Source organism: Mastigoproctus giganteus, chromosome 5 (genome assembly GCF_048544385.1).
Source record: "Mastigoproctus giganteus isolate SK-2022 chromosome 5, ASM4854438v1, whole genome shotgun sequence".
NCBI lineage: Eukaryota > Metazoa > Arthropoda > Arachnida > Uropygi > Thelyphonidae > Mastigoproctus > Mastigoproctus giganteus.
Window position 1 is genome coordinate 110,153,934 of NC_143579.1, and position 13,838 is coordinate 110,167,771.

The 13,838-nt window shown below is 35.3% G+C and overlaps 1 protein-coding gene across 1 annotated transcript in view; it reads right to left on the reverse strand.

Moving 5' to 3' along the window:
- LOC150085636 (attractin-like protein 1) overlaps nt 1-13,838 on the reverse strand; it is a 585,126-nt gene that overhangs the window by 360,679 nt on the left and 210,609 nt on the right. The window contains exon 9 of the mRNA XM_090374629.1: nt 2,960-3,114. Coding sequence (XP_090230755.1) covers nt 2,960-3,114 — 155 coding nt within the window. The remainder of the gene's footprint in view (nt 1-2,959; nt 3,115-13,838) is intronic.

Consider the following 13,838-nt stretch of genomic DNA (forward strand, 5'->3'; position numbering starts at 1 on the left):
TAGTCACATCAATTGGCTATCAAAGTAGATGGAGGCAGAATATTTTTCCCAATCTTCTTTGGAGAATTTCCATATTAATGGAAATTCTCCATATTACCTGATGATCAGGGCAGGGTGTCTGCATTGTTTCAATTCCGCATATAATTGGGAAACAATCACTATTGTGCAGATCATTTAAAACTGTCCAATCTATAATAGCAAATAATTGAGGAGAACAAATGGATAAGTCAATTGCTGACGTAGATCCTGTAGGGAGGTGGGTGTAAGTGTTATGACCAGTGTTCAGCATTGTTAGGTTCAGCTGTTCTAATAGTATCCTTTCTATTGAGTGTCCTCTATTGTCCATATGGGCAAATCCCCACAGTGAATGGTGTGCACTGAAATCACCAAGAAGACAAAAAGGCGACGGTATTTGTTTTATAAGGTCTTCTAGTTCTTTCAATGTGTAGATATTGTTAGGTGTAAGTTACAACGAGACTAAAGTTATTGTTTGTCCCACAAGTACTGCAACAAACAGCTTTTAAGTGGGTCTGAAGTGGAATGTTTCTACCTGGTATTTTACAGTCTACTAGAATTACATCGCCTCCGCATGCAGAGCTTGAAGAATTTCTATCTTTCCTGTAGGCTGTATAATTTTTAATTGAATAAGTTAACTGTGGATTTAAGTTAGTCTCTTGCAAACAAATGGCTACAGGGTTATATCATAAGATCAAATCATAGATATCATCAGTTACTGTGTAAACCTTTGCAATTCCACTGTACAATGTGCTGCATTATTTGGTTTTGCAGAGGGAAGATTAGTCTGTCTGTTTCTTTTGAAAGAGAGCGGTTCGCTTTTGATGGTCATAATTGATCTCATCTTTTCTAGGAAAAAAAGGGTGTCTGGAATCTGTATTGTCTTCTACATCATTGGTTCCAATAGGTGAGCATCCGGTCTCCACATCAGCCTCTGCATGAAGATCAAGGACTGTTTCGTATTGTGCATTCAAATCTTCATTGTCCGTGTTGCGTGAATTTGATTGTGGTAATTCAGTGGTGTATTTCCTTTGTATTTTATCACTTGATATAATTTTAGATGGAACTGAGATCAGGGGTATTGTTCATTTCATCAACTAAAACGAGTTTGTTGGTAGGCTGATTTGTCAATAGTACAGATTGTACCCAATCTGCAATGAATGTGTTAGGTGGGACTGACACAATTTTAGTTAGCATAAACATAACTGTGTTTTGGCATGGTTACCTTAACTTGTCTTCTTGTTATGATACTTTATTTTCGATTTTGTACCTTTTTTTCCATTTTCGACAGGTCACATGATTTTGAATAAACTGGATGATCCCTCTTGCAATTTGCAAATTCTGAAGATTTTGCTGTACACTGTTTGAAGATGATTTTTTGACCGAAAATTAGGACATTATTTTGCCTCAGCATGTTGTTTGAGAAAGACCAAATTTTTGGCATTTGAAACATCTTAAGGGATTTGGAATGTATGAACATACTCAGCAATGCAGATAGCCTGCCTTAACTGATATTGGTCAAATTTGGTGTAGTGAAAGTCAATATGATATTTAGTGTTGGGACTAGTTTATCGTCCTTTCGGACCATAATTTGCCTTGCTTTTATTACTTTTTGTTCTTGTAATTCTGTTACTATCTCCTCTTCGGTGACATTCAATAAATTCTGCTCACTTATCACTCCTTTTGAGGAGTTCAATGTATTATGTGACGTGACTTTGATTGGGATTTCGCTTATAGAGGACAGTTTCAATAATGTTCAGAATGCCTTGCTTGTGTGGTTTTAATTAATAGATCTCCTGACTGGAGTCATTTTACCATTTTTGGTGTACCTGACGTATTTTCAAGAAATCTTTGAATAACCCTCAGCATAAAAGGTAGAGTATAAGTAAAGACCGATGGGAAGTACCTATTCAATTCATCAGCAACATCAGCTGAGTTACCTAAGACTTTCTTCACACCCAGCGTACAAAAATCCAATTTGTTTTCTTCTTCTTTGTATTCACATACAAAAAACTGCCTATCTCCATTCTTTGCTCTCTTAGCCAGTGCTTTCTCATACTCACCCTTGGCCTCCTTAACCTGATCTTGCTACTATTATATATCACCTTCACCTTGTAGCTGTTTAGCTTTGCTACTTTACACTGCTCTCTAACTTTCTCGTGCTGTCTTTTTCTGCTCTCTACTAGACTGTCTAGTTCACTATTTATCCATTCTGGCACCCTCCTCATGCTATACTTTCTTAATGGGATATATGCATTTATTCATGGCTTCTGTGATTATCGCTCTGAAGGTATTCCATGATTCTACTGTATTTGCTCTCTTTCTGCAATCTGCCCAATTAATAGATGCCATGTAGCACCTTCAACTGACTAGGGAAACAAGCCCAAATAATTTGAAGTTATTTGGGCTTGTTTCCCTAGTCCCTTTATCTTCCCACTTGTTTGAAATGTTGCTACCCTCAGAACATCTTATTACTTTGACCCATGTCATCAGATAAACACTGATCTATATTACTTCTCTCCTCTCCTCCACCCCAAATAGCAGTTTCCCTGAACCCTTAAGGCGGTGCAAGGATTTTTGCCAGTATCTTCAATGATACTGGCAAAAACCCCTTAGAGTACATTTGTTTAAATGAATACCATCTCAACAAAATAGATTCCTTTTACCTACAAGTGTGTGCCATGCTGATAAAAATTGCATCCCCCCCACTCAGGCTGCTGCATAGAAGCAGTGCAATACATTAATATTATAAGAAATTATGAAACTACATCTTCAGAAACGACATCAACCAGCTGTGAGGACAATTTATAGTCATTCTTAATATACTTTATTATTCAGGAGACTTTATGTATTGAAGATAAAGCTGCTTTTTAAAAATTCAAATTTATTAGGTAAGAGAATAAACATGATTACACAAAAAAAGAAAAAAAAAACAACTGCTTACCAATATCATAAGCTAAAAAGTCTGCTGTAAAACACTGGTCTACATTGTTGTAAGATGTTCCATTGTGAGTATTTCCACCAAATACCAACATCAATCCATTTAATATAACACTGCTGTGGAGGTAACGATGTGACTGACTAGGGGTCAAAAGAACCCTAAATTTCAGGAAATTTAAAAAAAATTAAAGAGTGAAATGAAAATGGTGTTTGTCTTAAAACTAACTGGATTCTAAGAATAAATAAACCTACAAAAATTAAAAAAGCTTGCTAAACTTCTTATATTATTCACAAGGAACTTCCAAATTTTTGAATTCACTAAAAATTTAAAGATGGAAGAATATTTTAGCCAATTACTGATATGTCAGTAAATGTTCAAATACTTAATGTAATTACGGCAACAAGTGAGAAAATCTATTAGCAAAACATCTGCAGTTCAGTGGTATACTCAGGAAATTCCAACAGTGAGTAGAGAAAGAAGTGATCCACAGCCAATGATCCAAGTTTTCCATCAACACAGATTTTAAAATTAATTCAACAAATAGCCCATATGGTTACCATTTTTTATGTTGTTACATCAGAAATCAGTTCATATTCTATATCTCATAGACAATATCAGTTCTTTTTCATCCTTTTTAGGATTTTTTACAATAATACAGTAATTATTTACCCTAATACAGTATTGTGTGATATCTAACACACCACTCCATAAATTTTATGCAATGTAGATTAGCACATCTCATAGCCAATTCAAAAGCATATATTTGCAGAACTCTTAAAAATTCTGAATTTAGTAACAAAGCTATAGTTTTACTTGTTTTTTTTAAGAAAAACTATTAAAACAATGAGTAGGAGGTGGGGAAGAGAGAGAGAAAAAATAAGATTCCATTGCAAATAGGGAATCGGCAGGTTGTGTGTGTATTTCACCAATATTTAAAATATTAAGTTTTTCCATTAGAACCCTGACAGATTAAAGATATCTTGCATTAAGATAGATTAAACATATTCAGACTTTTACAGGTTAGTTCAGTAAAATTTGACAATTAGCGCACAAAATAAATTTCACCATTAAATTAAAATAACTTAAACACTTTTAGACATATAAAATTTAAATATCACCAATACATATATATTTAACAATTTGAGATATATATTTTCCACCCTTTACCTAAATGTATGGAAAAGGATATCATAAGTCACACTAGATATCTCATAATAGATAGATACCTCAATAGAAAAATCAATAAACATGATAATGAAATCTCTCACATCACAGAAAATTACTAAAATTAAAAACATTGAAAAAAGCATGTTTTCTGGATGGCTTGATTTGATTTTGGTTTTCATGGAAAAAAGGCAACTAAGGCCACGATGTGCCAAGTCCAATTTGCTGGATGTCAAAAATGAATTGTTATAATAAAAGAGTTGAAATACCACAGAAAATTACTAAAATTAAAAAATAGTGAAGGAAAGTCTGGATGCCAAAATGACTTATGCTATCATATTTAACATTAATAAAAAATGAATGAATACGACAAAATGCTATCTCAATTTAAACATAAAATAAGAAGATAAGCAAATTAGAAAATACTGAAGCTTTAATAATGAAAAATATTTTTTAATAAAATATAAAAAGAAAAACAATTAAATTCTGTGGGATGGCTTTTTAAATCTATTCTTCTTCTTCATGTAAGTCTAAAGGACCCTCATTTTCTACTTCTTCAGTGGGTGTCACACGCACAGGAGGAATAAATGGCAAGAGTTCCACATTCTTTTTCTTCAACTTCATGACTGGTTCTTTTGTTGGGTATAATTTCTCATTTGGCAACCACTGACAACTTTAGTTGGTTTTAAAAACAAAAGCTAAATAAATTTTGTTCAAGCTTACTTCCTTTGCCACTTCCTTTAATATGCAGGTAGTCTCGACTTTACGAGTTAATTCGTTCCTAGGGTGTGCTTGTAAAGCGGGAATTTATTTCCCATGGACATAATGTTAAAAATAGGGGTTACATTATCAACAATGAAATTAGTTAGCTAATTAGTTTATGTTTAAACAATGATTGATTTATCGAAAGAAATGAAAACGGAGCCTGTAAAATCATGCAAATTATAATAACAGAGAAATTATTTACGACTTACAAATGTTAAAGAATGTTTATTCTTCACCACCACATTGACTAAATGCACACTCGTTGATTACTCATTATTGGCTCGGCACTCGTTGGTTTATTATACAAAGTCTTCTTCAGAAATGCTCCAAGAGGCGTTTATTTCCAAGATAATCTTCTCTTTTCTTTATAAATTTCAAGAGCATGCATAAGCATTTTTTAACGGAACGCACAAATTGCAACTAACATGATTTGTATGGAGTAACAAGTTTATGAAGCTTAAAAAAAGTAATGAAGAGAAGATTCTGAAATTTTATTTGTTTTTTATATGATTGAAGATTTCAGTAATTGAAGATTTCAGAAGATTTAAAGGGATTGAAGATTTCAAAAGATTTAAGGGGAAACACATTTCACCATAATAACGTAAAAAAACCCACACAATTCCAGCTATCGGTATTTTCGCAAATGCAATCACATAGAGTTTACTAATCGTTTATAATTGCTTGCACTAACTCCTACTCATTGTTTTAATAGTTTTTCTTAAAAAACTAGTAAAACTATAGCCCAATAAACAGGAAAGTGTAAATTGTTTTTATTATTTTATGGTAGTGACCTCAGAAATGTGCTTTTAGAAAAATATCACAAAGGCGTTCAAAATTGATTCTTATAACGGGAACATATGATAACGATGAAAGGGTAGTGCATTTTAATGATTTGAATTGGAAACTAATACAATTTACAAACCACCCTCACGACCTTTTATGTGGTCTTAAGGTCACAAGCGTGACCTTAAAAATGACATTTTAGAGAGATAAATAGCTTAGTTATACAGTGAAAATTTCGACTTCAGAGATCTTGAAACAAATTACCAAAAAACAATGTGTTATTAGGTTCACATTACGATATTTTAACGATACGATGGTGTCTCTGGAACTGATTAATATCGTCAAGTGGGGTAGCTATACCACGTGCGTAGGTATACTGTATTGCAAGTGGTTTGGAATGCAGTATTTATGAATGTTTAACATTCATTTTTTGCAATTAATGTTCATATTTTCCATTTTGTTGATACCTGGGAAAAAAACTCGTAAACCCGGGAACTCGTAAAGCGAGAACTGCCTGTAATTTAAAAAAGGATGATTTTTTTTCATATTGACACACTACATCTTTAACACGTTTCAATGCTTCTTGAATGCAAATTTGCAGTTTCAGATTTTAATCCACTTGGAGAGGAACCGCAATACTTTTAGAACATTTTCTTTTAATTAAATAGAAGAAAATCTCGATATTTTCCAAGGAGATTAATTCAGTCAAAGCAAGAAGAAAGTGCAAAAACGTTTCTGCTCTTTCTAATCCAGATTGACTTAATCCCATGGTTTTCAATCCCAGATCGAACCATCGTTGAAAAAGCCAGCAGCAAAAGTGTTAACCAGTAAAAGGAATTTTTTCAGATTTGTCGTCCCCCCTTCCAATGCTGCTTTTTGCTAAAGATTTCTGTGTGGAGATGGGGAAACACCCTTCAGAGTGTATTCTATAAGTAAAATTTTTCTTGTAACCAGCTGATGCATTAGCAGAGGCATATAATGTAAGAAAGCAAGCGTGTACAGCATCAGCCAAAAAAAAAAAAAAAAAACCTTCCTATTTCAACCATCCATTCACTCCAAATGTCTGTCCACTTTTTTCCTTGAATTTCTTTAAAGTATCAACTTCCACAATAACAGATGGAAGTTTGTTCCAGTAATCAACTGCCCGCTGGCTAAAGGCAAATTTCTGCACATCTATTCAACAACTGTCTTTCCTCAATTTCAGTTTCTGCCCCCTCAGGTTTGTAATCTGAGCAAAGAGGAAGAATTCCATGAGCACTAAGCCTGCTCAATCCATTCAAGGCCTTATACACCTCAATCACATCACCTCACAGGTGCCCAGTCTCCAGAGGCAACAATTTAGTCTTTTTCTTAAGTCTTTTTCAGTAAAAGCACCCTTTCCCCCCCCCCCACCAATCTTGTTGCCCTTCACTACTCGTTCTAGCAACTCAACATCCTTCATAAAATGAGACTTCCAGACCTGTAACGCAGTACTCGAGGTGTGGCCTCACGAATTTCTTATACAAGGGGCAAAATACTTGTATATCATTGACAAGACCCCCATGACCTACTCTGGCAGCCTGTCTACACTGCTAAGAAAACTTCATATCTGACTGCACAATTACCCACAGGTCTCTTTCATTCTCCACTACCATGAATGTAATACCACCCAGTTGATAACATTTCTCTGGGGTTACTGCTACCCACATACAGTACTTTGGATTTGTCAAGGTTAAAACTTCAGTTGCCACTTCTCAGTATATATCTTCATCAATATCATTGATAAATACTAAAAACAATAATGGGCCTAACACTGAACCCCGGGGGAACTCCAGTAATATTACATTTGTCCACAAAGAGCACTGTCCATTGATAACCAGTCTTCTCCCATTCAACCATCCTTTTATCCATTGTTGCAACTTGCCTTAATGCCGTACTGCTCCAATTTGTACAGTAGTTTTCTAAGCACAACAGTGTCAAAAGTTTTCCTAAAATCCAAATATATGATATCAGAATTATTTTTGGCATACAGTTCTTTTGGCACCGCATCATAGTATCCAATCAAATTTTTCAGACAAGACTTTCCCTTAATAAACCCATGCTGTGTCTGAATTATTACTGCAGCTTTGTCTAGATGATCCTGCGATGCATATTTAACCAGTGGAGCGCCTCCGTTGCCAGGTGGGAAGGAGCAGCAGTGCGTAGCACACGCTTCTTGATTAGACCGGGGTTCGAGCCCATCACCACCAAATACGGAGGATGCGGAAAGGTCAGGGAATGACCTTTCCGCATATCCCGGAGCAATATGGCCTTAGTTGCTAATGCTCCTAAAAACCAAAAAAATAACAATTTAACCAGTGACCCCCTTTTTCTTTCTTTTTTTCCCCAGAACAGAAGTCAAACTAGCAGGTCTGTAATTACCTTTGTCTCCCTTTGATCCTCCTTTCTGGATTGGGGTCACATTTGCGCATCTCCAGTCCATGGGTACCTCCCCTGAGTCCAAGGATGCTTTCATAATTATGGCTAAGAGTTTGCTTACCTCCTTTAGTATAACTGGATAGATCTCATCCACTCCAGGTGCCTTTTTCATGTTTATCTTCAACAATTTCTCCTCCACTTTGCTCTCAGTTATTAAAAAATCATTTAACTCCCTGTTAGAATTTGAAAAACACCTGTCCTTCTCCTCCTTGAATAACTCCTCGTGTGAATGTAGATGCAAAATAGTCAGTTTGGCAGCTATCTGAGGATGATCATCTACAGTCAACACATTGATATCAAGTGGATTGACTAATATGATTCATCTCCTTCCTTTTAGAGTTTATATAAGTAAAGAAGTCTTCGTTGTTTTTCTTTGCATCCTTTACTAAAGATTGCTCATAATCTTCCTTTGCTTACCTAACCTCCTTTGTAATTTGATCTGACTAGATTATATCTACAATAGGCTTCTGTATTGCCTGATAATTTATATGTATCCCATGCATTTTTATTCTCTGCCCCGCAGAGCTGCAAACCGAACCAAATCAAACTGCAAACCAAACCAATGAACCTCCACTCCACCTTAAGAGAAAGATGCTACTCCTCAATTATGCGGTTAAAATAAATAATCTTCCAACTCATCCTGTCTGGTCATACCACTATGATCCTCAATAGGTAAACTTTTTTAGAAATATGCCTCTTCAAAACAAACCTACAGGAAATCTACGAGAACTGATTCAGCAGCGGAATATGCATGTCACATCAAGACAGAGAAATTTTTCAACCTCCATGGAAAGTGTGTATATCTTCATTAGCATTAGCAGAGGCATATGATGCAAGAAAGCAAGCTTATTCAGCATCAGCCAAAAAAAATTAAAAAAAAAAAAAAAACACAACCACTACTCCCATTTCACCCCTCCGTTCGTTCGAAATACCTGTCCAGCTGAGCCTTAAATTTGTTTAGGCTATCAACTTCAACAACAAGTGATGGAAGTTGATTCCACAAACCAACTGCCCGCTGGCTAAAGGCAAATTTCCGCACATCTATCCGACATCCGTCCTTCCTCAATTTGAATTTATGCCCTCTCAGGCGATTATTCTGAGCAAGAGGAAGAATCCCATCGGCATTGAGCATGCTCAAGCCATTCAAAGCCTTATACACCTCTATCAGATCACCTCGCCGATGACTAGTCTCCAGACTCCGTAATTTGCAAAACATAAGCCTTTCTTCGTAAGAGCAACCCTTTGTTCCATTCACTAATCTTGTTGCCCTTCTCTGTACTCGTTCCAGCAGCTCTACATCCTTCTTGAAATGAGGCCTCCAGATCTGTATACAGTACTCAAAGTGTGGCCTGACCAATGCCTTATACAAGGGAATAATCACATCCCTATCCATGCTAGAAAAATTCCTGTATATCATTGACAAGACACCATGAGCTACTCTTGCAGCTCATCTGCACTGCTCAGAGAACTTCATATCTGCCTGCACAATTACCCCCAGGTCCTTTTCATTCTCTACCACTGTCAGCGTAGTACCACAGAGTTGATACGTTGATCTGGGGTATGTGATGACTACTACAGAAGTAGTCATGTGATGACTACTTCTGATGTTGGGGAAAACACTCCCTGAACAATCAAACCATTCAGCAACTATATGCAGCTCACTCCTTGGCAAATGCAAAAACCCTACAAATTTATACTGATGGCTCCCAAAGTGACACAGCTGTGGTACTACCAACATCAACAGTCTGTTTCATTACTGCAAGAATGCAGTGTTTTCACTTCAGAACTCTATGCCATTAAGATGGGTTTGACCTTACTTGCTAATGATTTCACTCTTAAGATTATAATCTAAACAGATTGAGTGCAGTGACAGCCCTCCAAGGCAATTTTCGCTCTCCACATCCATTTATAAATTGAATAAGAACTCAAATATCCGAATTTCATAACAATAAGCAGACTGTCACTTTTTGTTGGATTCCAGGGCACACTGGAATACCAGGAAATGAGCGTGCAGGTAAAGCAGCAAAAAATCCCACTGACAATAACCATATCCAGATTCCTTACACAGGCTATAAACCAATCATACACTGAATTTGCAATGAAAAATGGAGAGAAATTTGGCATAATCAGTTAAATAACAAGTTACAAAATATAAAACAGAATCCACAGCTATGGAAATGTAGCTCAAACAGAACACAAAGAGATTGTGCTTACCAAAGCACGTACACGTCATACCCGCCTTACTTATCTATAGTTATTGCAAGGAAATAATCCATCACTGTGCTTGCACTGTGATTCAACACTAACCATACAGTGTATTCTTATAGAGTGCACTCACTATCAGTATGCCAGAACCACATCATTCCGATCCCTATCAAATTTAAATGAGTCTTTTGAATCACCAATGGATAAAGATTTGAAAATTAAAGAATGAAAGGAAGCCCTTGAAAATAGTGACCAAGCACTTGAATATTTTTGTGAGAATGGCCATCTTCATGATCATGCATAAACGTTAAGCGCGAAGTTAAAGACATTACTAAAGGCTAGGACACAATTTTATCTGAAAAAATATGGCAGGGCAAAAAAAAAAAAAAGAAAGAAAGAAAAACCAACTCTGGATTCATTTTTCATTCATATAACTGAAAAATAGCGCAACTTCAATAAACTTTACTTACATTGCTCAACGTATTATAATGAAAAATGTCTAATAAAATAATTCCCATTTTTCAGTTCCTTCAATCCATTGTATCCTATGTACACAATACACATTACAAAAATTTGGTCCCCATTTTAAGTGGATTTGTTTTAAATGGAATTTTCTGGAACAAATTATCCTTGGATAGCGAGGACCCCTGTACATATATATAATCTAATATTAAAAGCAGCAAGAGCAATTTTTAAGAAACTTACCTCACTATTTATTGGTTAAATGAGCTAACAAGTATAGATAAAATAATTTTAAAACTTAGTTTAAAAAAAAAAAAAATCTTCTACATCCTGGAATACATTCTAATCAAAGTCACCTGTTTATTGAACCTACATAAAACTGATTATAAAAATCAACAATTTATTTAATGACAAAATTTAAAAGGAATTACTTCTTCAAAAGGTAAGTATTATGTTCAAAGAAGTAAATAAGAAAAGGAGTTTTCTTATTGCTACATTAAGACGAATTATCTTCAGATAGGTAACTATTTTCTGATTTCACCATTAAGTAAATTAAGTACAGTTTATAATCAATTTTATTACGTCGAAAAAACAGGAATGCATTTGAGAATGAATAAGGTCAGTTCTTTAAACTAAGTTTTAAAATATTTTTTAATCTATACTTTTTATGAACATTTAATCACAGAGTAAGGTGCTTTACTTAAAAAGAAGCTCTTGCTGTTTTTAATATTAGTTTAACATGGTATAAAAGTGCTTAATTCTGTAAATCATTATTTGATGACACCATATTTAATTTAGATTTCACCAAACTGGAATTTGTTTAATTTTGTTTAGGTATTTGGGCATTTAAACTTCATAACATTTTTAATACAATAAAAATGGCAGCAGAATAAGACTAATTTTTTAAGCAACTTCAAAGACCAAGTAAAGGACAAATTCACAAACTCTATCAAATAAAAAAATGCCAGTTAACTGCACTCTACATAAATTTTAAAGGCAAAATATGATCGAGTTTATTAAAACAAACTGGAAAGAAAATTTTCCAGAAAACAGTCAATAATCCAGCCATTTAGAAGCCAATTTTGATATTCTAAAATCCTTGTGATGTTGTTTTCAAGTCTAGAGGAAGAGGGGAAAAAAATAAGGTGATTGTAAGAACAGATTATATAATGCTGCACTATTTAATTTTTAAAGAAATTGTGTGAATTATGAGAAAAAAATAAGATGTAAAGATAAGCTGTGACAAGTGATGAAGATACACTGTGCTATTTTTAATCAATTATCCAATAATTATGAAATTGCTACTGTCAAATCTAGAAAAATAAATTTAATGGTTTAGTTAAAACAAACAGTTTACAATTTTATGAAATTAAAGAAAATTTCAATAATTAATTATAATTAAATAAAAGTAACTAACATAAAATTAGCAATCTGACCTTTAATATCTGTTGTTCTTCTCTGTTTACATTTTAATTGTAAATAATGGGATATAGCTGGTTACAGAAGTTCTGTTTTCCATTTCTCTGACAATTCAAATAAATTACATGGCAATTAATGTAACTAGACCTTTAAATCAAGAAGTGAGCACCTAACAGGTGTCTCTGTAATCTTGACTTTCTTGAAATCATTTTATTAATTACAATAGAACCCGATCCACACAATTTGTTTCTAAATAAATAAATAAATTAATTAATATATATATATATATAAATTAATATATATATAAATAAATACAGTTATTTGGGCCACTGGTTAATCGGGGCAGCTGTTTATTTGGGGCAAATCTTAAAAAACAGAAACCAATCGAGAAAATAGCCAGGGTTTATTTCGCTTAATTGGGACAGCATGCCGTTTAATCGGGGCAGGAGACCACAGCACTGGAGATTACCCTACGATTGTCTCCGACGGTACCAAGTGGTTCGGTCGAAATTCTGGAGGTCACAACCATAAAACAATAAAAACAATTAGCAGTCACCTGTTTATTGGGCTTTTCTGTTAGTGAAATCTATCATAAACGGACAGTAAACTCGATCTTACTGAATTTGCAATAATACTGACAGCTGCAATTCTGTGGGTTATTATGGTGAAATGTGTTTACACTTCCATGGAATCTTCAATCATATAAAAAAATTAATTTTCAGATCTTCTCTTCATTCGTATTTTTAAAGCTTTGTAACTCGTTACCCCTTTCTCACTTGTACATATTGTGTTACTTGCAATTTGTGTGTGCCGAATTCTTTGTTATTGATTGCTTATCTTTTTACTGTTTTAAATTTTAACCCCTACCCACAAAGGTGCCACACGCTGCCTCAGAGTGGGCCATTTCCCAACTAACTGGAAAACAGCACATCTCAAGCTCATCTTGAAAAACCCAACTAAACCACCTGAACAACCAAACTCTTACCGTCCCCATAGCGCTGCTATCAACACTAAGTAAACTCCTGGAGAGAATACTACATCGAAGAATACTCAGCCACTACAAAGAAGCTAACCTAGAGTCACCCAGACAATATGGGTTCAAACCCGGACTCTCCACGATTGAAGCAATTCGGAACCTCCTAGAAAGCACAGCACAATGTAATGAAAAGTACTTCCTGGTAACTGCGGTCGACTTCGCCGGGGCGTTCGACACCCTCTGGTGGCCGAGCGTCCTAGGCAGACTCCACAAGGCAAAAATCCCCATGAATTTATATAATTGCATTAGATCCTACCTCTCAGATAGAAAAATCAGGGTAACGGCACCGTTCCGGAGCCTGACAAGATCGGTCCGCAGGGGCTGCCCGCAGGGATCTGTCCTGGGGCCACTCCTGTGGAATACTGTTTTTGATGAATTCCTGGCACTCGACTTGGGTGATGTCAATGCACAAGCTTTCGCGGATGATCTCGTCCTAACGGTGGCAGCGAGCTCTAGATCACAGTTAGAAGCCCTTGCGAACCATGCACTGCAAGTACTCCAGGACTGGGCAAACCTGCATACATTGGAGATTTCCCCGACCAAAACGAACTCGATTCTATGAGAGGAACACTCAACATCAGACGGCCGCCC